The following is a 24,468-nucleotide window of genomic DNA, read 5'->3' on the forward strand; positions in this document are numbered from 1 at the left end:
TTGAATCAATGAATCAATGAAATAAATGAATGCAATCCGTTTTATCCCCTTTGTAGATTTCTATCATCATGCACCTTTTTCCAATTGCTGGATAAAGCGATCGGCAACCTCTATAAATGAAACATCATTATTGCTGTTGCCGGCGCTGCTATTGCTACTACTATTGCCCTTGCTTCGAGCCTCAAGCGAAGCAAACGATGTCGACTTTGACAGTCCTCTGCTGTCGCTACCGCTAACACTACCATTGCTGATGGTGGCTTTAACGCTTTCTGCAATGCTTTCACCTCCACCGTTGCCCACTGCCCTTTTATTTGAATAATACATGGCATATTCGGGGTCATCCCGGTAATTCTTTTCACGTGGGGTAGTACCAATCATGTAGTCGTAGACCCCGCGCGTGAAAAAATCATCCTTGGCGAGAAGCCTATTCTTGATGGCACTGGGCTTGAGGTAGTTGCGGGTACGACTGGTAAAGTCATTATAAAACTCTTCCAAGTTCTCTTCGGCCTTGACGTAGTCGTGTTGGCTCACTCTCTCGATAAAGTCCTCGTTGGAGTTCAACTTCATGTCTAAATAGCTCATAAACCGAAGCACAAAGTCGATAAACCTGTTGACGTTTTTGGAATTGATGATGAACAATTCGTTATTTTGGAATTTGTAAATGATGTATTTGGTTATGGGGACAAACAATTTGATACCGGTCATCAACAACTTGACTGATATAATGATAAAGATTTGAATCTTGTCAATGGTGGAAATGCTTTCGTCATAGTAGATATTCTTCACACTCGATGTGGAAGCACCATCATAGACTTGCAAATCCTTCCGTAGCGATTGATACAAATTGACTTTGGTCTTGGTGTCCAACGAGTCTAAAAATATATCAATCTTGACTTCGTCATCCAAATTGGCCATCAATTGATCAAAGTCCCGCTGATCAACGGGGCACAGCTGAGTCAATCTCGATGCCGTGGGGTCGTACTCAACAATCTGTTGCGAAGAGGCACCGCCGCTTGTTGGTAGTAAGCTGGGCGAGCTCATGGGGCTTCCAAGAACCCTTTTCTCAGATGTCGACTCGTAATTGCTCTCAACGTCCGTTTCAACATCGGTCACCACTTCCTCAACAATGGGTTTGCTCTTTTTTTTATTGTTGAAATAGGGAATGTGAGGTAGTCTTGCGCTCAATTGGTTCTTACCAAATTGGTAAATTGAACTAGCAATGGCTCCTTTATTGTCATAGGCCATCTTGAACAAAACCTCGTTTGGTGTTGAGCTCTTGACCAAACCGGCAATTGCTTCTTGTGTTTGTTGAGCCTGGACTTGTTCAGGGTTGAGTACAACGTCAATGTTGTTGGTGATGAGTTCGTTAAACTTGTCATTTTGGTCATTGAGGTATTGGCCCATTCTATTTTCTTCTCCTCTTCCTCCACTTGCACTCCCTCTTGCGCGGTCTTCACTAAGAGTGTCGTCTTCAGCCAAACCACTACCGGTGCTGGAGTTGGACATTGCAGATGCAGATCCATCTCTCAAGATCCCGGAAGAAGATACAGCCTCTGGTTCAAACGAGTCACTGCTATTAACTTTGCCGTTTCTCCTCTTGCTCAATCTAGTAGACACAGGTCTAATGTTACTCCTGTCGATGGAACTGACGTTTCTTCTTTTACTAGGTGAACCCAACCAAATGTCTGAATCTGATAGCTCATTGCTAGTGGCAGGATTACTATTAGCGCTAGTGGGTGCAGGCATTTCGGTATTGTGGTTTAAAATAAGATGGTTGTGGTTATCGGGCGAGGTGGTAGCCAGTCGAGCTCGATTACTGATTATTTTCAAATGTAGTTTTTCCTTGGGGCTTCTGTACTGGTTTTTGATGAAGATAGGCTTGACTTCTCCGTTATCCTCAAAATCTGAGCTGTTTTCGTCCGAGGCCGACGTGTATATCGACAATTGATCTGATTGTGTTTGCTGGGAAGGAGAAATCTGGGGTGTGGTTGTTGCCGAATTTTCGGACGATCGACTGAACTTGTTAACTATGGGGATCCTCAGAACAACACCAGATGCCAACGACCTCAAGACCATGATTCAAAAAAAAAAAAAAAATAGTTTTGGGGTTGGCGGTAAATATAATGACGGCACTCGTTGGCTATAAATATAGGATGAGCCCTGTTAATTTCAAATACCTGCGGAGGTGGCGTTACTGGTGCTGGTGGTGCTTCTTGTAAATGTTGACCCTTCCCTGTGGTTTTAACTCTTATATGTAATCAGTTGCTATTGTTCTCCAAAAAAAGAAAAATTGACAAAGGATTGTTTGTTTTTTATTCTGTTTTTTTTTGAACGATAAGGGCCCGATTGGCAGACGATGCAAGAGATGGGAATGCGTGTGGTTATATATCAATGTGTCTATGTCTAATTGTGACGTTTAATGGGGGTTGAAGATGCCCTAAAAATATATGCTCCTTGAATGTGATGCGTAGTGGGGGATATAAAATATCAACAACTTTGGAGAGGCCAAAAATTACCCCGAGACTCTGTGATGACGTTGAAGATCGAATTTCAAGATTTGCTGCTCGACAGGAACACTCGCTCACTATCTCTCTATAGCTGTGAAGCTGTTTAGTGCTGAAGAAAAGGGAGAAATTTAAATGAATACTTATATGAAGATCAAGATGGACGGTGACAATTTGTAGATGTACCTAAATGTTGAGATGATAATTCTTGTCAAAAAAAAAAAAATGTTGGTGAGCTCGGCCTGTGAAAAGATCAAGGACAAGAACAAGGACAGGAGCAAGGACAGGAGCAAGGACAAGAGCAAGAGCAACAAGAAAGGGTTTTTTTTTTACTTTAAACGAAGAAGAAAAGAAAAGAAAGCAAACGGGGGATTTGAGAGATGAACCTGTGAACGTGAATATGAATATGATAAATGGCCTTTGCAAGAGTGACAACTCTTGCAAATCGGCCAAATGAGTGACAGTGTCTCCAGTAACAGCATGTTGTAGTTGTTAGCCTGCGTGGTCAATATGGGTTGGGGTTATAGCGACTTTGGCGAGCTGGTTACCCTGTGATTTGTATTTGGTTAAATTAACAACAGCCACATTGGGACCGTGAGGAGAAAAAATTAAAAGAGTCTCCTCTGGGTGTGTCCCACGTACTTTCTGTTGGCTCAACGCTGATCTTCAACAATCCTGTTGTGTTAAATACACATTTGCACATGAGCAAAAGAGCATAAACCCAAATTGGTTCGATTTTGGATACTAAGTGTGTCGGTGTATAGCTCATGTCCGTTGGCCCACCGAGAAAGGTTATGGCTGGTGGAGCTTTCCCCCCATTAGGTACAAGCTTATTCTGTCGTGTTTGGTGGGGAGGGTAGTGGTGATGGCGGTAGTCACCCTGCGGATTATCACATGCTCAAAAAAGTCAATACTTAAAATCTGTCCCTGCGAAACTTACGTCACAATTTTTTTTTTGTTTTTTGGCTGCAACAACCGATGTGGTGGTGAGTTGGATGAGATGCGGGTATTAATGTCCGTGCACGTGACACGGTTCAATGTCGTATTTTTTCTTTCGTCAATGTCCCGAAAAAAATAATTAATTTCCGCGACACCGGTGCCATCCATCGTGCGTCTCGCTCGGAAATCACTTTTGCGATGTTTCACCATTGACAACGCTTGGTGGGGAAAAAGCAAAGTACACAACTTTTGGGGAGAAATATAAGGTGTGTTTCTCTCTCCGACCAAGTGTTGGATTAACTGTTCAATCCAACCTAATCCCTAGCTAGTTAATGTGAGGAAGCGGAGGAAGGGAAAAAAGGCTAGTTCATGGCTGAACTATAGAGAAAAATCACCAATTCCGGGGGTAAAAGCGAGGGTCCCGACTTTTTGCTGTAGGCAATTACACTGTTAGGGGTCCATGTAGAAAAACCTGATAGCTCTAGATTGACTTGGCCCTGGATGTTGATGGAGAAGAACGAGACTCCTTGTCGCTGTGGTAGTTGTAGCTGTGGTTTTTGTAGTTACCGGAGGCCGGTGTTGAACCTGGGGTCTCCGGAACAACAGGGCGCTCTTCCATTGCTCTTTGGGAATAATAAATAAATAAAAAAAAAGGAGGACACAGATGTAGAGGGGATCCTCAATTCCAAGATGAGCTGATCCTCTCATTACCCAGCACAACTCTATGAATCTCTAGAGAATTGCCCCTTCCTAGTCCCTCCTCTTGGTACTCCGTGCTTGCGTGCTTTCTGGTGTGCCGGAAGTGGTGGGTTCCGCCTAGATCCCTATGTTCGGAGATTGGTTAATATACAGGATGACAAATGCCTCTGCACAATGTATATAAAGACCCGTTGAGAATCGCCGATTTTTCCCCCCAGCAATTCACCCGTGGCCATCTCTTTTTCTTTTGGGTTTTTTATTGGATTCTATCTCCACACCACACCAGATAAGTTGCAATTCGAATTCACCATGTCAAACACTTTGGAAGAGCTCAAAAAGTACACTCAAGTCGTTGCAGACACAGCAGACTTCAATTTGATCAAAAAATACACTCCCATTGACTCGACAACTAACCCCTCATTGATCTTGGCTGCGACAAAAGACCCCCAATACGGCTACTTGATTGACGTTGCCGTTGACTACGCCAAGGACAAGGGCTCGTCTCCAGAGGAAAAAGCCGACCTTGCCTTGGACAGATTGTTGATTGAGTTTGGGAAGGAGATTTTGAAAATCGTCCCCGGGAGAGTTTCGACCGAGGTTGACGCTAGATTGTCGTTTGACACCGAGGCCACCGTTAAGAAGGCCTTGCACTTGATTGACTTGTACAAGCAGCAAGGCATTGACAAGGACAGAATCTTGATCAAGATTGCCTCCACGTGGGAAGGTATCCAGGCTGCCAAGATTTTGGAATCGAAGTACCAAATCCACTGCAACTTGACGCTTTTGTTCTCCTTCGAGCAAGCCGTGGCCTGTGCCGAAGCCCAAGTCACCTTGATCTCGCCTTTTGTCGGTAGAATTCTCGACTGGTACAAGGCTGCCACCGGTGAGACCTACACCGCGGAAACCGACCCCGGTGTCAAGTCCGTTAAAGACATCTACAACTACTACAAGAAATACGACTACAAGACCATTGTTATGGGTGCCTCGTTCAGAAATGTCGGGGAGATTGAAGCCTTGGCCGGTTGCGACTACTTGACCATTGCGCCAAAATTGTTGGAAGAGTTGCAAACTTCAACTACTCAAATCACTCAACAATTGAGTGCTGCTGAAGCCAAGAAGTTGGACATTGCCAAGGTTTCATATATCGATGACGAGCCTGCCTTCAGATTGGGCTTGAACGAAGACGCCATGGCCACTGAGAAATTGTCGCAAGGTATCAGAGGTTTCAGTAAGGATGCCGTTACCTTGTTGGGTGAATTGGAAAAGAGATTTTCATAAAGCTCTCCTCAATTGAACTTGCAATCATTTGCAACACCAGTTTCTTCTTCTTCTTGTTTAGGGTGTATAGACTAGGCTAATGTGAAAAGAAAAGAACAGAAACTTGATGAAATCCTGGTTCTGACAAAAGCGCTTAGAGATTCATTACTAAAAGAGAACCACCAAAGCCAGAGCGATATTGTGGCTCGGTAATTTTTTTTTTTTCGGTTTTTTTCATCGTGAAAATCTGGGTGCTGGGGAAATATGCCCTCTTCAACCTCAACCACAGTGCAGCTAGAGCATCATCACTGCCTGTTTTGACCTTCTGTATTGTCTATTCCAAGCAAGAGAATGGCCCGGCCAGAGACAATAGTCCCAGAGACACCCACAGCGCCCTACCCAATACACGAGAAACAATCGATCATATCGGGGTTCGGTCGAGGTTCGGCAGAGTTGGGCATCCCCACCGCCAACATCGCCGTGACTCCACAATTGAACTCTTTGCCAACGGGGATATACTACGGCTGGTGCAAAGTTCATCCTGATCCCCAGCAATGCGACCTGACGCACGCGCGACCCGATGGCAAGACCATCTTGTTCAACCACGGCAACAAGTTGCAGCAGCTGGAACTTTCCGTGTTCCCCATGGTGATGTCGATTGGGTTGAATCCTTTCTATCATAACAAGGAGAAGGCAGCCGAGATCCATATCATTCGGCGGTTCGCTAGTGGGGACTTTTACGGGGCCTCGATTGAGTTTGTCGTTTTGGGGTACGTGAGGCCCGAGTTGGACTATACTACCAAAGATGCTTTGATTGAGGATATCCAGTTGGATATCCGGATCGCCAAGGAGATCTTGGAGAGGGGTGCCTATGCCAAGTACAAGCACGATCTCGAGTAGGTGGGTTGGGAACTGGATAAGAGCATGAAACATATACACACACACGAATTATTTACATATACATATATAGACACAGTAATAGAAATGATGATCGTTATGTTTGTTTTCTTTCACTATCATCCACCAAAGTTGGGAAGCTTGGGGCCTAAACAGATGTAATGGACATGGCCATAGCGCCATAGCGCCATGACTCCTAAGCGTTTGGCGACTAGTCTGCTACCACATGATCTTTATGCCTCAATCCCCCCCCCACGAGAGATTTTCGAAAAGAGATTTGGTTGGTGGCGGCTTTTCAAGATCTAACCAGTGTGTAAGGAAACCAGCGGGAGACGGCGAGACAGGAGAAGGAAAGAGATGGCATTGCGTGCCGGAAGCTCGTAGGGAAAGTAGAACAACTGTTGACAAAATAACGGGCAATGAGACCAAACTGACTGACGGGGGCAAGCCAAGTGAGTGTATGCAATTAGCGAGTGGCGGGTAATGATAATAAACAGACCATGGAAACATGAGAGCAATTGTAACTGGTCCCTTTATACCGCCTGTCTTTCTTCATTAAGGTGACAGCCACCTGCCCTTTTCTTTTGCTCTCCCAAGGTTTGCACCCCTCACTCGGGCTGTTTGGAGTGCTACTTTGCCTCGTAGTGGCGACAGCGCCTTTATCACGTCATTATCGACGGGGCGTTCCTTTTTCCTGTTTCCTCTTTCTCTTCTGCCACGCCGATAGCAATGGTTAAATTTAGCTGCTGAAGAGCAAGTGGAGTTATCAAATGACATTTTTCAACAAACGACTTTTTTTTTTTTTTTACAATTTACCATAATTGATTGCAGGTTTTATATCGATAGCAGGTTTTATATCGACAGCAGGTTTTATATCGACAGCAGGGCTAGTTTACAAAGTACATATGTATCTACTAAGTTTCCACTTGTGATGGATCAACAATTGCGTGCTAATAGGACTTTGCTAGAAATCTAAGAGAAAACCCCCCTTCCCTACTTCTGCCCCCCCACCCCCCTTATCCACGGCTTATCTTTTCACACAACTCATCTCATCCATACTACTTTCCTTCTAACTGTCCGTGATGAAACTTGCTGGGTTGTCACTGCTGCTGCTGCTGCTGCTACTACTACTACTATTACTGCTGGCTTGGGCTCTTCCTGTGGCGGAAGCAATTGCAGCATTTGATACCAAAGTTGACCAGTGCGTGCTACCCACAACGACAAGTCCATTTTCAGCCAAGGCCGCTTGCAACTACATTGAATCCAATTGCGATGTTTCATACTTCAAGATTTCCCAGCTTTACTACTGCCATCACTATAGCTTATCCTCGCTCATCTTCATTTCATCGTCAATCATACTAGCATTGTGTTTGATTTTGCTAGCATTGAGCATCTTGGTCTCCAACTATTTATTCCGCAATCTAAATGAATTGACGACAGAGTTTGGGCTCAATAACCAGATCTTGAGCTTCATCTTGATCCCACTTACAAACTCCTTCCCCGATCTCATCAACTATTTTGTGATTTTGAAATCGGGTAGCTCGAACTTGGTCATTGGCCAGCTCATGGGCAGTCTACTCATCATGTTCACCATCATCATTGGCTTGATTTCCATACTCACCGGTGTATTTAAAGTGCAACACCCGAAACTACTCATTATTGATCTTTCGTGGATCTTGGTGGTACTTATCTTGTTTTCGTACGTTTTATCAGATGGCAAGATTACACAATTGGAATGCATCATCATGACAGCAGTGTACCTTTGCTACATTGTGTTTCTTAGCATTTTCGATAAGGAAAAAATGAAGACTTACGATGAAGAGTTGGTGATTTGCCATGACGACCATAGCCATGTTGTCAGCCAGCCTTATAATATCGAAGATGCGTTGAGTATCATTACCGATGTTGAGAACCGGCCTGGATACGGCTCGGTTCAAAGTCGCTCGAGGTCGGCGTCTCCTTCGCCGGTGTTGAGTCCGGCAATCACCAGATCTCCTTCACCGCTCCCGACTACACTTTCTTCGATTGATAGTAAGACTCAAAATCTGGGATTAGGTCTAGGTTTGGCGCTGGCGCTGGCGCTGGCGCTGGCGCTGGAACTGGAACTGGATCAAACCATACCACATTTACTGGTCAATTACGCCCCCAAAATTGGAGGCACCACCCAAACTGCACCTCCAATGTCACGACAATGTTCGTACCAACAAAAAGCCCTCACCGCCGGTGCCACCGCTAGAATCACACCCAAGCTCGTGTTCACCTACACCGTTCAAGCCGTGTGCAATTGCATCGACTTCTTTCTCATTTTCCTCATTCCGTTCCACCGGTGCATCGACAATGAAGATAACCCTTGGAAAGCCAAGATACGGCATAGCAAGGTGATGACACTTTGGTATTTCTTTGAGGTGCCGCTCTTGGTGAATTACCAATTTTTTCAAATACCCTTGCATATCCTCATCCCGATCTTGGTTGTTTCGTCACCGTTGGCGTTGCTTGGAAGAAAATACTGCAATTACAACTCCAAACTCATCCTAGTATCAACATTGGGGATCGTGGCCAGTTTAATTGTAGTTTCCAACATTTCAGTCTACATTTTACAAATACTCAAGAACCTCGGCATAATGTGGAGAATCTCCGACTATTTATTAGGCATGATGGTGTTTGCCATTAGCAATTCCATCAATGACATAATCACCAATATAACACTCGCGACAAAGATCAATCCTATCCTCGGCATAAACTCGTGTCTCGGCACGCCATTGTTGATTATGTTACTCGGAGTTGGATTCAACGGTTTTTTAGTCATCAAGAGTAACCAGGGACGTTCAATCAAATTCGACCTCAAATCGAGTGTCATCTTGGACACTACAGCATTAATCTTTACCATTGCCTTTTTGTTGATATTTTTACCGTGGAACAAATGGCAGTTGGATAAGAAATTGGGCATTTGTTTGATTGCGTGGTATTTCTTGATTACAGTTATTAATTTATATTTGGAATAGACGTTACCCAAAAAAAAAAAAAAACAAAAAAAACTACGAGAACATCGCTACGGCCATGTCGTAGTATTTATGCCCCTTGAACTCGTCCATCTCTTTCAAAAACGCCACCTTCTTCTCCCGGTCAATGGCATAGTAAGTCAAGACATTGAAAAACCAGTCGTTTTGAGTCTCCTGGATAATCTCCTTGAACAACGCCAACAAGTGCTCGTCGCGTGCATCTACAATGTGTTCAACATTCAACAATTTCTCATAGATTGCAATCGGCACCGAGATGGTATATTGCAAGTAATTGGTAATCAAGTCCCTTGCTCTAAGAAACTGCTTCAAGAATATCTCCACGTCAATCAACTTGATCAATACTTCATCATTGCCTAAATACTTCCATCCGCGTATGAGCACTTGTCTCGCCAGATTATACCGTTGATGGAAGATGTAGTAATCGGCAAACTTGGTCCATGCCTGCGGGTAGTTGGCGCAAATGTACAAGTATCGGTTATAGTTCATCTCGATGACGCTTACGGGGTAATTTTTCAACTCCAAGAAATCAAAATATTCAAGCCATGCATCTAGCTGTTGTCGCGATATGATCCTGACGTCGTGGTATTGTCGCTTGAATTGTCTTTCGAAATGGTACAACTCGTATACTCGGTTCTGCGCAGCAGTGTAAGCGTCAGTGAAGGTTTTTTTGAGTTGCATCACGAGCTTGTTTCTTTCCCCGCGTTGCCAATCTCGTTCCGACACAATGTACTTCAACTCTTGGTCGCTGACGATCCTGGGGTCGGCAATGTCGCGAATGAGCTCAAACCATTTGCGGTAGAAATACTCATAGTGGTACATGGGCACCTCCAACACTATCCTCAAAAGGATGTAATATTTTCGCTTGAACTGGTTCTTTTCCGTGGCATAAGTATCGAGAAAGCCAAGGTACAAACTGTAAAACTCGTAGGAATAAAAATGGTTGCCGATTGACCGTCTCGCTTCTTCGAAAATCGCCAACACTTGCTCGACATCGTCACTAATGGTATCGACTCGAAACTTCAAATACTCATGCCAGAGCTCAATGCAGCATCTTAGATGCTGCAAGCCACGTTGGAAAACTTCAATTGCCTTGGCGGCGTCCTCACCCAACTTGAATTCCCACTCAGCTAGTCGTACCCAGTACCGGTAACAATAGGGGTATCTTTCCAAAAACTTGTGGTAGGAAGTGCGTAGTATCTCTAGTTTGTCCCACGGTGTTGACTTGGATATGCCTTGTTTGTCATTGTATTCTGCTGATTCAATTAGTCTTTGCCATAGTTTAAAGTTGTTGGGGTCTTTGATCAACTCGGTTGACACGTCTGCCCATTTCTTGGACGCCGACATACTTTAGTATCCAAAACGGCTGGTGGTGGTTGCTCAAGTATCAAACTTGATGCTCAAGAGTTCATGATGTGTATGTTTTTTTTTACGTCCCCGGCCCATCGCGAGACCGAGAGAGGAACTGAGAGAGACCACCATATGGACAGGAGGCCGCTGAACGCCATGGCAAATCTAAGGATTCATTTCTGGTCTTTCACGGGAGTAGCAAAGTCATTATAGCTGATCCTGCCCTCAATCGTGGCCAGCTACATCCATTTGGCCCTTTTCTACACCTCAAATGTACTCTGTGGTCCCATTTCGCAGCCTTATCGCACACACTCTCTCGCTCTTCATAAAAAAATTCTAGTTGCAAAAACGGGACCATTGGCGATATCCCACCATTCATCTGCCATCCCCAGATACACAGCAGCACGAATGTCAGACGACGAAGTTTCGATCGAAGGAGGACTATTTGAAGAGCCAGATGGGTTTCTCCCGCTGCCACCGCAATCGCATTTCGCGACCTACAAGCGCAAAACCCCAAAAGCTCATCCCGAAGAAATCACCATGAAATTGGTGGGCAAGTCTCCACTTTGGGGCCATCTACTCTGGAACGCGGGGATATACACTGCCGATTACCTAGATCGCCACGCGGAGGAGCTCGTGAGGGGGAAACGGGTGCTTGAACTCGGCGCAGCTGCTGCATTGCCGAGCTTAATCTGCGCTGTCAATGGTGCCGCGCAGGTGGTCGCGACCGATTACCCCGACCCTGACTTGATTGACCATATCAAATTCAGTTTTGATAATTTGGAAAAAAGGAATAGCAACCACGGTGATAATGGTGGTATTCTGGAGTATAAAGTGTGTGGGTACATTTGGGGGAACAACGTTGCTGAAGCAATCTATGGCGAAGACAAGCGTGAATTGCACGAGGATGAGAAGTTCGATTTGATCATCTTGTCGGACTTGATATTCAACCACACTGAGCACCACAGACTTTTAAAGGCATGTCGAGAAAGTTGCAAACACAATGGCAAGTGTTTGGTTGTGTTTAGTCCCCATCGTGCCAAGTTGCTTCAAGAGGATTTGAGTTTTTTTGCAACTTGCACGCAGTATCAATTTGAAGCTGAAAAGATTGAGATGGTTAACATGACGCCAATGTTTGTCGAGGATGAGGAAACGGCGGAGGTCAGATCGAGGGTGTATGCGTACTTCTTGATCCCAACTTGGAAAATAGAGTAAAAAAAGACGAAATAGAACCTTTATAGCTCAGCTTAGAGATGTAGAAAAGATGAACTTTTGGGACCTCCCTGAACAAACGGTTGGATCTCCACCGAGTAGCAGACCTCTCTCAATGCGTCCACTCTTGTCTCTCTCTCTCTGTGTGTGTTTTTTAACTAAGTTGTGTATTAACAAATTGTACAAAAGGAAAAAATGATGATGTTGAAGACAACAGCAGCAGCAACTATATTGAAAGGACCATCAACTCTGATGCTGAATCATTATTTTCAAGTCGTACATGTAGTTGTAGTTGCTGATAATCTTGATGTGGATGATGTCGTGAATTTCTTTGTTTTTCGTTCGCTTAAGCGGATTGAGCATTCATTTTTCTCTTACCGTTGGTCAAAGTGACATTGACGAATCTTCTGGTGTACAACAATCTCATGTAAGCTCTGCCCTGGGGCTTCTTTGGCTTTTCTTGCTTTTCAACTTTTGGAGTTTGTGACTTGACTTTACCAGCACGAGCTAAAGAACCGTGAACTTTTCCCTATAGCGACTCAGTTAGTATCAAACGTCACATTCACAAAAAAAAGGACTCTTTCGTGGCATGATGGTGATAAAATGCTATGGGCATTTCTGTCCTCCAAACTTGAAGCACATTGATGGTCTTTTCTCCAAAATTTCGACATGGTCTCCGTGTGCATCCGTTCCTCTCATCGTATCATGCTGCACTCCATCACGGACGATTCAATCGGGGGGTCTTTCGACATACCATTTTGACTTAGTATTGGTGATTACTGTTGTAGATTATGGTTATTCGCCTCTCACTGGTAATTTTTTTGGGGGTTGGCTTTGGCTGACGATACCCATTTCTGTGTGCGTTCTTTTTTTTCCCCGTGCGTGTATCTGCGCCGAAATAGAAGCACGTGCCATATTGACTAGTCACGTGACTATTTGGCGTTTTACAGTGCGAGTGATAAAACACTTGCACGTGCCTTAGGGCTACAAGATCCTTGTTGGCCTAACCTTCCTCCCGTCTCCTTATCTTACATCCCCAGTTTTCTCCTAATTTGCATCTCTAGTCCCGGTACAAGTTGGAAATCCTCAGCAGCTCGTGAGCAGTTCTTCAATTTGGCACTGCTAGTCAATTCGAGGCCCGGGAAAATTCACAATGTCTGTTTACCTGGTATAGAGGACTCAACTTTGTCTCAATCAAGAGACTGTATTTCTTGAATCCAGCACACACGAAGATGCAAAAAAAATGAACTAGAGTTTATCGAAAGCAAATAAAGAAATGCTGGTTCGTGCCTCAAACGTCTACTGATTCTAAAAGAGAAATCTAAGAAAAACCCCACCCGTGTTGGCTCTTGTACCAACCAGCAACAAACAACCTATGCTAAGCTCGCCTTCAACACCATCGCCAACGTAGCCAATACAATAGCCAACACCAAAAAGATCAAAACCGCCACCCCCAACCTCGTAGCGGGGTAGTAATTCTGAGTCAAGTACTTCTGCACGTGGAAATACCGATAAAAGCCAAATAAAAGCGTCAAGATGCCCAAGAGGATGAATATGGCACCCAAGGGTTTCCCATACTTGATCAAGTCATCATCGTCACCATCCCCTCTTGAGCCTGTACTGAGCAATGTGATCACGGAGTTTGTAGTTTGTAGCTTTGCCCCCTTTTTGTCTAACCGGAACAATTGCGTCACGCCGATCCCCAACGTGATAAACGCGAGCGAAGTGCGTAGCCACGCGAGAAAGGTCCTCTCGTTGGCCATGTGGTCTCGTGCGACTGAACCTTTGTTTTCCAACGTTACCGATTTGAAATCTGCCATGTCTAACGCGACTGAGAATTGAGGTAGTTGGTCCTTTACGTGCGCTGGTTTCGATTTGGAATGACGGGGCAATTGATTCGGGGCTGTGTCGTGGTGGTCTCGTTGTTGGCTGCTCGAACCGCTTGGTGCTTGTGTGCTTGACGACGGTGAAGTTTCGTTCTTGTCAATTTGAGATGCGGCGGTCGGTGATTGTGTCACCCGAGGTTGCTCGCTGGATGACATGGCTGATTATTGATTTTTTTTTTTTAACAATACCAATGATAGTTTCCTGGTGGCTTTTCGACTTATTGAATGATTGATCTGTGACTCTACCTGAAGCGATACTTGAAAGAAAGTGTTGTCTCTGGAAGTTTGGCGGGGGTTTTAGTTTTTGAAATTGATTGATTTTTAGGTGTCTTATCTCTAACAATCTCCGAACTTGGGCTCTCTTTTTTTTTCCTGGCTCGTAAGTGGGATTGGGGGTGGAGATTGTTTCGCGTTTAAGGACCAAATGACGTAGAGAGGGGACGCCCAGTCTTGATGCTTAAATTCAAGAAAAATTAACGTTATCACATGTGACCAAATCCAACGCCACAATACGAGGACTCGAAGGTGCCCTCTTTGAACTAGTCATATCAACGCAATAAGGGGGAGGAGGAGGAGGGGGGGAGAGACGGAGGTGTGTAGAAGAGACTGTAGGAGTGATATCGAATAGTCAGCGGCTAATGACTGTCCTTCCAGACGAAACGACGGTTAGCTCTATGTGAAGCTCTCTCTCTTTCTTGTTACCGTGATGTGCATGCGCTTGAGTGTGAGTAAGTGGCATCCAACCGCTGAAAAACCGTTCTCATTGCCAACGAGGGCAATTCTTCAGTGGCCCAAAACAATACACACTTCAACATGATTAACATGGTCTCTTGCAGTTTCATGAGCAATGTGCTAGAGTCCTCGCTAAGTTATAGCGAGGAAAAAACGCCTTTGAACCACGGCAATTTCTGTGTAATAGGATTCGGTAGAACGTCAAAACTCTGGAAAAAATCACTTTCACTAATCATTCCAAAAGGCAGAACTACGTAGTTATTATATCACGGTATTCAGTTTCCGTTTCCTATTCTGTTTATAATCCATCAATAACGTCGAATTATAGGATCCTTAAATTGTTGTTGTTTCTTCGTACTCAGATATTATATTTGATTCATTTTCGCAACAATTTTGAAGGAAAAAAAAAAAAAAAAAAGGTCATTCCATTACATGGATTTTCAAAGGCTTTAGAAGTTGCTAGTGTGGACTTCTAGCACTGTAAACATCATTACCTCAGACGGGAAAAGTATTACATGACCATTGCATTGCGTCTCCTTTCAGTGTCAAAGTTGGTAAAAAAATTTCACTGTAATTCAATGACGAGCCTGGGATTCGAAACTCGGGTTGGCTCGCTGATATTGCCTCATTACACAAAACCCTTCCCTATCTTTTTGTTTTGTTCTTTTTTTGCAACCCGTTCCTGATAGTAGTGCGCTACCAAATGGAATATTCTTATTGGCGTATCCTCCTGCCACTCTACCAACAACTAGTGATGTGGACACCGGTGCAACGTCTGCGTTTCATCAGCTCAGCTTGAACTGGGATTTTCAAGACACAGAGCCAAGAAGCAAAATGTGATGCTACCAACATCAGTGGTTGCTCCTTGAAGAATACGGGGGGGGGGGCGCAACACAAACAATGCACGTGCAATCAAGCAGATAGTCTTCCCACAAGAGATACACAGGGTCTACCCGATCAAAGATGCTGAAATTGCGACAGAACCCCTTCCTCTCGAACCCAAGTAGACTCTGCTTGATTCCAATGAAAAGAAAAGAAAAGAAAAGAAAACAAGAAAAGATTACGTGTCCTTAACAAAATTGTTCTTTTGATACCAGTTGAAACGGACATTCGTCTCTAAAATACAAAGAGCCGAAAAAAAATCCATTAAACAAACAAAAGTGACGAGATGAAGGAGACCATGGTGCAAGTGAGAACCATAGTCAAAGTTCTGCCCATGCCGTCGCCGTGGCCATCTTGTTGTCCGTAAAACACCAGCTGCAACCCATTCTTCAAGTGAGCAGCACCAGCAACCAGCGAAACGGTGGTCACTTCGTACGATCTAAAGCTTCCCAACGAGATGGAATCGGTATCGATGCTGCCGACGCCTATACTTCCCAGGGAATAGGTCTCTTCATTCGCGGTGTATGTCTTGATGAACGTCTGGTAAAAAATGGATTGTGTAGTTCGGGTGATTCCCTGGCTATCTGTTCCCGTCACCCATACCAAGGTGGGACTAACCGATGAAGCCGACGACGACGACGAAGACGCTCCCGCCGACGAGGAGGAGCCCGATGCAGATGCCGTGGTTGTGATGTCTGCTTGGCACTTTGCAATGAGCAAGAATATTACTGAAAGTAGTAGTTGAAAGTTCATTGGTGGAAATAAAAAAATGTATGCAAGGGTGTCTCTATAATCTAAACTCGGTAATGCTAGTAGCGAATAGCGGAAAAATGTTCGCTGTCTCTATCAATGTATTGAGTTGGGTTGGGAAGAAACCTGACTTTGATGATTGGTTTGCGGAAAAAGTAAAAGTCCCGGTAGGTTGAAAATTGTCGAAAAGAAGTGAAAGTGAACGAATGTGAATGTGAATGTGAATGTGAATGTGAATGTGCAAGTTAAAGTGAAAGCGGTGGAGATATAAATCAGCGCCTGGACCCTACTTGAAGAAGAAGAAAAAAAAAAATTTTATAGCCCAGCAAGGAAAACCAAAGGGTTGGGGAGGAAGACGGTGGTGAAGATGAAGATGAAGATGGCGAGGATCTACCCAACTATAAATAGTAGCCACATTCCTGATTTCAGTAGTCAAGAAAGAAATGTAATGTTGCATGTGCCTTGCACAAGCAAAACCCTCCCACAATAAGAAACAGCACAAACCGTAGGATAAGAAATTTAAAAGAAAAGAAAAAAAAAAACAGAAACGACAAACAAGTGCAAGGCCCGGGTATAGGAAGAGGAAGAGGAAGTGGAAGGGCAAGTTGATTGTGATCAGCGATAACCTCGAGGAAAGGAAAGAGGAATAGAAACTAAAGGGAAACCGAAGGGGGGGGAGGGGATTTCTGATTTATTTTTTTAAAATCACCAATCGTCTTATAAATCCTGTGTTCTCGATCTTGTTCTTGGTGGCAGTAGCAATAGTTACCGGCTGCTGGGGTTAACCAACTAAAGAAAAACTGCAACCAAGAATAAATCGCATCATCTCTCGTAGGGATGTGGGTCTGTTTATTTTGGTTTGCCAGTTCAAAGCGGTTAAAGTACATAACATTTCACGGTTCACAGCTCACATTCACATATCGCACATCGCATATCTGATATTTCACACTTGACATTTCCTATTAAATATACAGCGAAACAGAGGACAAGAACAGTTTCAGCTTTTTTTTTAAAACTAAACTCCTACTCGAGGCGAAGGGGGACTCCAACTAGACCCAAGGGTGCAACCCTAGTAGGATCGAGACTAGAAAAGGCTGTGCAAAAAGTTGTCCACCTGCGAACCCCTTCATCTCTTTTCCTCTGCCCCCTCCCCCACTGCCTGGTCGAATCATCCAAGGACTCTGCCTCGGTCCACTCTCGTCCTTCATACCCCTTCCCCTTACCCCCTTCGGCAAAGCAAGCATGCGAGGACTGGGCAGGTTGAAAGCGAATCCAATCTGAACAAAACAAACAGAAACAAGAAGAGAAAATATTGCGCTGAAAACAAACAAAACAATGTCTGTTGCCGTAAATCAAAATTGCACAGCTTGTTCGTTTCTCGTTCTTTTTGTTCTTGGTGCATTTTGCAAACAAAACATCAAATAATTTAATCCAACCCACCCGGATTCAAAGCCACGCAGGTGGCCCAAGCTCATAATTCGACAACAATGCAGCTTCGACCGCGGTCGCGACGTGGGATCCAGGCAACTCTGTTTCGTGTTTCTTTCTTTTTTCTTTCTTTCTTCTTTTCGCTTGTACCGCTGTTGGTTGACACTTATCTCTGCCGCTATAAGAGTTGGTGAAGCAGGCTGGGCGTTTAACCAAGCGGTGCACCTGAAATTCGCGATTTTCAAGCGCCGCTTCAAGAAAGGGGGACAAGGGATTAGGGGGTTTGGCTTGGCAACTTGACCTTTGAAGCACTCTTAGTCTCCACCTAAACAACCACAGGTCTCAAACCACACCCACACACACCTCTCCTTTACGTGAATCAAGACTCCTCGAGGCCAAGAGACAAGCTCACTATAGGCAAGATCAAGATGAAAGCTTATCAGAGTGGACAAACTAAGCAGCTGATAATAAACCAACGGCTAAATTAGCACTTTCTTTTGACAAAACGTGTGTGTGTGTGAGGTTAGAGATAATAAGCCAAAGCTTGTCGGTGCCGTTTTCGTCTCCAATGTGAACCATTTGGGAAAAACCACACGGCGTTCTCGACTCCGCTGCACTTTGGTTGTGGTTTCTTTTCTCTTTGTCTTTTATTTCTCTGCGAGGTGAGTTACGAAGAGCCAGATGTGGAAGTTGTTCCGTCGGGACAGTACCCGTTGCCAATCATCTCACGATGATGAAACTGAAATGAGAGTCCTTACCTTCTACATCTCTCTCCCTCTCTCTCTGTTGAAGTAGTTGTCTACAGTTCAACATTTACATCATAAGCGAGGCAATTTTTTCTTTAGAATTAGACTTTCAAGGGTTAGGATTTCATCCCGACAACAGGGCTCAGCAGCCCGCTCTATGTTTATATTAAAGCTGGCTGGCCAAGATCGCTAATCGATACTACAGAAAGTTTATCCCAGATGAAACTTAAATACAAGTTACTTTTGGCGAGTCTGAATTTGGAACCTCTATCACTATTTTACCCACCCTCCCTCTCGCTGGATCTATCCAGCTGGGGGGGGTTAATCAACGGAAGTCGTGCCGAGTTCTATCCGAGACTTCGGGAACAAAACCTACACAGACACAGGGTATAAAACTCAACCGGTGTTTACAATTGACAATTCTGTATACATCTTGGCTGTAATTCTTCAACAACAAGGCTTTCTCGAATGAGAGTTTTTGGCAGTTGGAATTCTCAAGGGGCATAGCATAGTTATTGACCCTGAGCTTCTTTTATCTTTTTTATTTTTTGAGGACAAACGAGCCGCGAGCTGAGCCAAGTTTTCGTGCTTTGGTAGTTTTTGGCTAGTAGTGAAGCTTGAAATGTGTGCCCTCTCATCCAAATACAGCTTCAAAATTTGTAAAGTTAACACCTCCAACTAGATGAAATAATCAACAGCGGGTTTCTTTGCCGGGATAGCATCCACCTCCTGCGTGCTCGCCTCAAACACAATGTAATTGCGGCGCAAATCATCATCGACCCTCAACACACTAGCAACATTACCGCACCGATAACAATAATTCGGCGCACTCCACACCGTGACCAACTTGTCATCGAACATCTCCCGATACCCCTCCATCACCAACTGGTGCGCGCGCGCAATCAAGCTGAAATCATTCAAGTGCAAAAACTTGCAAACTTCATTCTCGCCAAAGAGGAAACCAGCCCCACGCGGCGAGATGCTCCACCCGGCAACATCTTCAGGATCGCTCCATAACAAATCGCACATCCCGCCTTCGTGCGGCACTTCCTGTTTGCGGTCCATGATGCGGATCTGGTCCACGGTATCGATATCGGGACTCAAGCCGCCATGGATGCAAAAGACCCCCTCTTTACCACTTGAGCCCGGCGAGCCCACAACGGCGCCGATGCTGAGGTAATCAAACACTTCGCAGCAGTAACGCCACACGTTGGCGCTGCCGTATTTCCGCATGCACTCATCGTAGAACCCGTACACGGTGGTGATTTGCCGGCTCTCGTGGTTGCCGCGTATGAGATAGATCCGGTGCGGATATAGTAATTTGTACGCCATGAGAAGGAGGAAGGATTCGAGGCTGTAGAAGCCGCGGTCGACAAAGTCGCCGAGGAAGAGGTATTGCGTCTGCGGTAAGCTGCCGCCCATCTTGAACAAGGTGATCAAGTCGTGGAGCTGCCCGTGGATGTCGCCGCATATGGTCACTGGGGTCGAGATCTGTTGAATGTTGGCTTCTTCTATGAGAATGTCGATGATCCGCGTGCATATCTCTTCGATCTGGCTCTCGGGGATGTATTTGCATTGCTTGATGCTGTCTATGGCTCTAAAGCGGACGATTATGTTAGCTATGGTTATGACTATTTTAACTTCAAGTTGTTTTTGGTACGTACTCTTCTAGATCTAGCATCTTGCCCAGTTGGGGGATTGAATGTACCTGGACGTGGACGTGTGTGGTGGTGGTGGTGGTGGTGATGTTGTTATTGTACGGTACGGGTGTTTTGTCACGTCCCCTTTTTTTTTTTTCAGGCACGAGAGAACACTCCATAAGCCAAGGGTCTCTCCATACTCCCAGGCCATTTGACGGGCAAGCGACCTCGCGATGACACAACATCAACTAGAACCATGCTAAAAGCCAAGGTCAAATCAAGTAAACAATGAGTCTTATCAAAATTACTACTGACTAAATTAATACAAAATCCCCATACGAACTGAATCTAGAATCAACCCCTAAGCTAAATAAAACCATTATTTCTACCTCGCCCGGGTTGGCAAGGTGTATTTCTGGAATTTGGCCAGCAACTGCTTCTTAACAGTAACCTTCTGCGCACCAACAAAGCTGTCTATGCTCACCTTGATAGCCCGGTTCAAATCGTTTTGACTAACAAAGTCACTCAATCTCATCTTGGCAAACGACTCGGCGATTCTCAATATACTCTCCAAGTGACGCACAGTGATGGGGAACGATCCCGTCGAGATGCTCTCTTTTCTCAAATCGGCATAGACTCGAGCAACTTTGTCCATGTCCATTTGGTGCAATTTCGGCTGACACTTGACTCGCGCATACTGGATGTATTTGACAAGTAGATCCTGCGAAATTGGCGAGATTTCTTGCTCCCTCTCGTAACGTATCTTTTGCAATTTCTCTGACCTTGTCCGACTGGCTCTCTCAAGTAATGAATCTTGTTCTTCTGCGGCAGCTTCATCGAATACATCGTCGAGTACGTCATCGGCGTTTGCCGGGTGCGATCTCATGTGTGAATCAATCACAAAACTAGCCAATCTTTCGTCGGCCTCGGGGTTGACCAAATCCCTCACCACACATAAAATGTCAAATCGAGACAAGATGGGCTCGGTTAAGTTGACATTTTGCGAAAGGGGCAAAGTCGAGTTGTATCTGCCACCATTGGGATTTGCTGCTGCGATAATTGCACAACGTGCTTGCAAAGTGGTGACGATACCGGCCTTGGACACCGAGATGCTTTGTTGCTCCATGGCCTCATGGATAGAAGTACGATCTTGATCATTCATCTTGTCAAACTCATCAATCATACAGGTTCCCTTGTCGGCCAACACCAATGCACCGCCTTCCAAAGTCCATTCCCTGGTAATTGGATCCTTCCTCACTGATGCAGTAAGACCAACTGCCGAGGCACCTTGTCCCGTTGCAAAAACGGCTCTACTAGCGGTTTTCTCAACGTATTTCAAGATTTGCGACTTGGCGGTGCCGGGATCACCCAATAGCAAGACATTGATGTCACCTCTTATCGACAATTTCCCATTGACATCCTTGGGTACCCCACCAAAGAGTGAGCACGCAACAGCCGTCTTGATATCCTTGTGTCCATAAATGGACGGAGCCATCGACGAGATAATCTTATCAATGACCCCCTTTTCACGAGCTAGTTTCCTAAACTCGCGTTCTTCTTCTTCAGTCCAGACATTGACCAAATTGTTGCCCCCCATAAATGCACTACTTTCTTTTCTTCTGATTGAGTTGGCCTCAATAATCGTGGCAAAAACGGGGAATCCATTCTTGGCATTCAAATTGCCATCATAGTTGTTCTTGTAAATACCAGTGACTTCTATATCTTCACCGGGCTTTGCGACATCAACCAAGTCCGATAACAAGACGACTTCTCTATGTCTGGGCAATCTACCGGCTGGTACGGTACCCGGTGCTTCTTGCAAGGTGATTCTCTGGTAGTTTCTATACAAGGTCTTTTCCGAGTTCATCTTGAATGGGCCTTTGCTTTGACAATTTGTGCAAAAGGAAATCTTGATTTCAGTATTGGCATCTTGAATAAACGGTCCCAACACAACCCCGCATTTCAAACAGTCAAATTTAACGTATTTCAATTGCGGAAACACCCCGGTTCTTCTGGTGACTACCCCGGATACCTTGACCAATTGGTTCATATTGTTTTCTCTCAAGTCTCTCAAGTTCAACAAGTTGGGGAAATCGGTGATTCTAACGTGAATCTCTTGATGGATTTGAGAATAGTTTGGATAGTGCAATTCTACCGCCTCCATGGCAACAATGTCGAAAATCTTCAACATTTCTTGAGGGCTTGTTGCTAAAAACAAGGCCAAGATGGCTTTTGAGTCCGCCAAATCTCTATAGCTCACCTCTAGTGACTCTGCATTAACCTCACCCAAAGTCCTCATCTTGTTACCATAGACTGAATCACCATTTGCATCAGTATATTCCAAGAAAAACGATTTCAATTCTCTTGCAATTGATCTACTAACGGCTGGTTGCAAGATCCACTCGGTTATACTTGGTGCTTTGATATCAGTTAAGCTTTCCAACGATAACTCTTCATTGAAAGGATCAATCTCCATATCATCCAACATATCATCTTGATCATCTTCAAACTGTTGTCTTCTTCTTCTTCTTCTTTGAATAGGCAATCCGTACTGATCCATTCCATTGTCATCGTCGCCATCGTCGCCTTCATTGCCATCATCATCCAAAAACGCCCCACTTCTGGAACGGTTGGCATTGTTCAATATGGCATCTCTTCTATTCAACTGTTCATCGATTCTTCTTCTCGTTGCCATATCCATTTCGTCAAACTCGGCCGTGTCGTCGATGTTACCATCTCCCAAATCGTAGTGGTCCTGCTCGGGGTTTTCACGATAATCTCTTTCCAAGTTATCCATTAAATCATCACCATCCTCTTCATCCGACGGGTTGAGATCAGCGACATCGTTTTGAATTTCGTTGTCGAGGTCTTCGTCGTCCAAACCTGCATCGAATGGTATAGCTGGCGACGAGGGTAATACTTGCGGCGAAGAAGCAAGATTAGGTGGCGGTGGTGAAGACCTTGTATCGAATGAATCGTCTACGTTGTCGTCTTCCAAATCTTCTTCATTTGGCCTCTTTCTTGACAATCTTCCTCTGCGCGCTGGTGGTGGTGGACTTGACATTTAGCGAATGCGGATTGTTCGATTGAGGTATGAGAGCTGGAAATGTTGGTGAAGGTATCCGTTGTAACAGAAAGGTCAAGATATCAATATGGTGTTGGGTTTAAAAACCAAAAAGAAAATCAACCATGAGATCGACAGTGGGAGAGAAGAGAAACAAGACGCGTCTGGGCTTCTCAACGTTTCCACTTAGATTTCCCAATTGGGATAAATTAAGCGCGCAATGTCGTGAGAACTGTAAAAGGTTATTACGACATTCATAGCACCCACGACATCTCCGACGACATTTATTTTCTTCTTTTTCTGCAGTCGACTGATGGAATAGATAACAGAAACGTGTGTTGAAGCACAGTCTATACACGAGGGTCCCTCAACGCTAGTAACAACTACAATAGCTAGGTGATGGGGTTGTTTATTATTATTTATGTGCCATCGCGAGCATTTAGACTAGCTGCTGCTTGTCTAGTTAGTTACGCATGACATGGCGACACGTTGTCATACCCTATTCATCTCTCCTCGTTTCTCCTCCTCTCTCATGTGTTTCGAAGTTTGGCTTAATGGGCAATATACTTGGTTGATATCACTCCTTTTGATAAACCGGATGACTTGTGGTGTTCACACTGGAGGTAGGGGGGAGGTGAAAAGGAGGAGAGAAGGTGAGGTCTATAGGAACTTGAATGGAGTTGATGGGAAAAGAACCACGTTGTCTATTCATGTAAAATACGCTTACCACGTTGTTTGCTGCTGTGTGTATCTTTACTTTTTGGCAGTTTGCGATGATTGACATCCGTCTGGTTTTGCTTCTCGCTTCTTCCCCTCCTTTCTTTGTGCTGAGACAGCAACTACCAACTGCCCCTGACACAAGGGTGACACTCGGAAAAACCCCTCCCTACTACCTATTGAGCTAAACAGGACAGTTTCAAAATCGATGGAAAGTATCAATACCCATTTCTATTAAAACTACCTACTATGTACCCAAAACTCCAACACAGGAAAACAAAGCTCCAAATTATTAACGAGAAACAAAAAAAAAAAAAAACACACAAAAAACACCATTATATAAACTAAATGCAAAAGAAGGAATACCATTCAAAAATCAAAAGCTCATTTTGTCGAGCTTGAGAATCAACACTCTCATGGCGGGCTAATCAGGACCTCTGAGTAATGGGAAATCGGCTAAACCAACAGCACCAAGATCGTGGTGGAAAAAGCCTTCCCCTGCGCCATGGAAATGTCCACAAGGACATTCAAACAGCTCTTCCTTTTCCACGGCGTGTGTATTCTGTTTGTTTTTGCTATCAAATTGTTTATCAACGAAACCAGGAGCCATCTTCTCCATAATCATTTCATCTCTAGAGGCACTTTGGGTTATTGGTGTATAAGTACCATGAGTACTATTGTGCAGTGCAGTAGGTCGTGAGTGACTTGTCAACTTAAGCGTCTGTTCTTCACTGAAAAACTGTGGTTG

At 44.5% G+C, this 24,468-nt stretch overlaps 10 protein-coding genes across 10 annotated transcripts; 4 read left to right on the plus strand and 6 right to left on the minus strand. All coding sequences in view use genetic code 12, as the record gives it.

The window, feature by feature from the left end:
* Window positions 1-66: 66 nt before the first annotated feature.
* LODBEIA_P15280 (uncharacterized protein) lies at window positions 67-2,076 on the minus strand (the record flags this gene model as incomplete). Its single annotated transcript, XM_066971426.1, has 1 exon — window positions 67-2,076. The coding sequence occupies one exon, from the start codon at window positions 2,074-2,076 to the stop codon at window positions 67-69; it is 2,010 nt and encodes a 669-aa protein (XP_066828466.1).
* A 2,375-nt stretch (window positions 2,077-4,451) lies between these two features.
* On the plus strand, window positions 4,452-5,420 carry LODBEIA_P15290 (uncharacterized protein; the record flags this gene model as incomplete). Its single annotated transcript, XM_066971427.1, has 1 exon — window positions 4,452-5,420. The coding sequence occupies one exon, from the start codon at window positions 4,452-4,454 to the stop codon at window positions 5,418-5,420; it is 969 nt and encodes a 322-aa protein (XP_066828467.1).
* A 330-nt stretch (window positions 5,421-5,750) lies between these two features.
* LODBEIA_P15300 (uncharacterized protein) lies at window positions 5,751-6,299 on the plus strand (the record flags this gene model as incomplete). Its single annotated transcript, XM_066971429.1, has 1 exon — window positions 5,751-6,299. The coding sequence occupies one exon, from the start codon at window positions 5,751-5,753 to the stop codon at window positions 6,297-6,299; it is 549 nt and encodes a 182-aa protein (XP_066828468.1).
* A 1,079-nt stretch (window positions 6,300-7,378) lies between these two features.
* Window positions 7,379-9,298, plus strand: LODBEIA_P15310 (uncharacterized protein; the record flags this gene model as incomplete). The annotated part of the gene is made up of 1 exon (XM_066971430.1): window positions 7,379-9,298. One exon carries the CDS (start codon window positions 7,379-7,381, stop codon window positions 9,296-9,298), a length of 1,920 nt encoding a protein of 639 aa, XP_066828469.1.
* Window positions 9,299-9,331: 33 nt separating this feature from the next.
* On the minus strand, window positions 9,332-10,660 carry LODBEIA_P15320 (uncharacterized protein; the record flags this gene model as incomplete). The annotated part of the gene is made up of 1 exon (XM_066971431.1): window positions 9,332-10,660. The coding sequence occupies one exon, from the start codon at window positions 10,658-10,660 to the stop codon at window positions 9,332-9,334; it is 1,329 nt and encodes a 442-aa protein (XP_066828470.1).
* A 411-nt stretch (window positions 10,661-11,071) lies between these two features.
* LODBEIA_P15330 (uncharacterized protein) lies at window positions 11,072-11,878 on the plus strand (the record flags this gene model as incomplete). Its single annotated transcript, XM_066971432.1, has 1 exon — window positions 11,072-11,878. The coding sequence occupies one exon, from the start codon at window positions 11,072-11,074 to the stop codon at window positions 11,876-11,878; it is 807 nt and encodes a 268-aa protein (XP_066828471.1).
* Window positions 11,879-13,248: 1,370 nt separating this feature from the next.
* Window positions 13,249-13,917, minus strand: LODBEIA_P15340 (uncharacterized protein; the record flags this gene model as incomplete). The annotated part of the gene is made up of 1 exon (XM_066971433.1): window positions 13,249-13,917. One exon carries the CDS (start codon window positions 13,915-13,917, stop codon window positions 13,249-13,251), a length of 669 nt encoding a protein of 222 aa, XP_066828472.1.
* A 1,722-nt stretch (window positions 13,918-15,639) lies between these two features.
* LODBEIA_P15350 (uncharacterized protein) lies at window positions 15,640-16,128 on the minus strand (the record flags this gene model as incomplete). Its single annotated transcript, XM_066971434.1, has 1 exon — window positions 15,640-16,128. The coding sequence occupies one exon, from the start codon at window positions 16,126-16,128 to the stop codon at window positions 15,640-15,642; it is 489 nt and encodes a 162-aa protein (XP_066828473.1).
* A 2,849-nt stretch (window positions 16,129-18,977) lies between these two features.
* On the minus strand, window positions 18,978-19,980 carry LODBEIA_P15360 (uncharacterized protein; the record flags this gene model as incomplete). The annotated part of the gene is made up of 2 exons (XM_066971435.1): window positions 18,978-19,896; window positions 19,964-19,980. The coding sequence occupies 2 exons, from the start codon at window positions 19,978-19,980 to the stop codon at window positions 18,978-18,980; spliced, it is 936 nt and encodes a 311-aa protein (XP_066828474.1).
* Window positions 19,981-20,324: 344 nt separating this feature from the next.
* LODBEIA_P15370 (uncharacterized protein) lies at window positions 20,325-23,003 on the minus strand (the record flags this gene model as incomplete). Its single annotated transcript, XM_066971436.1, has 1 exon — window positions 20,325-23,003. One exon carries the CDS (start codon window positions 23,001-23,003, stop codon window positions 20,325-20,327), a length of 2,679 nt encoding a protein of 892 aa, XP_066828475.1.
* Between the last annotated feature and the right edge of the window lie 1,465 nt (window positions 23,004-24,468).

The sequence above is a fragment of the Lodderomyces beijingensis genome, assembly GCF_963989305.1.
Source record: "Lodderomyces beijingensis strain CBS 14171 genome assembly, chromosome: 2".
In the NCBI taxonomy this organism is placed as follows: domain Eukaryota; kingdom Fungi; phylum Ascomycota; class Pichiomycetes; order Serinales; family Debaryomycetaceae; genus Lodderomyces; species Lodderomyces beijingensis.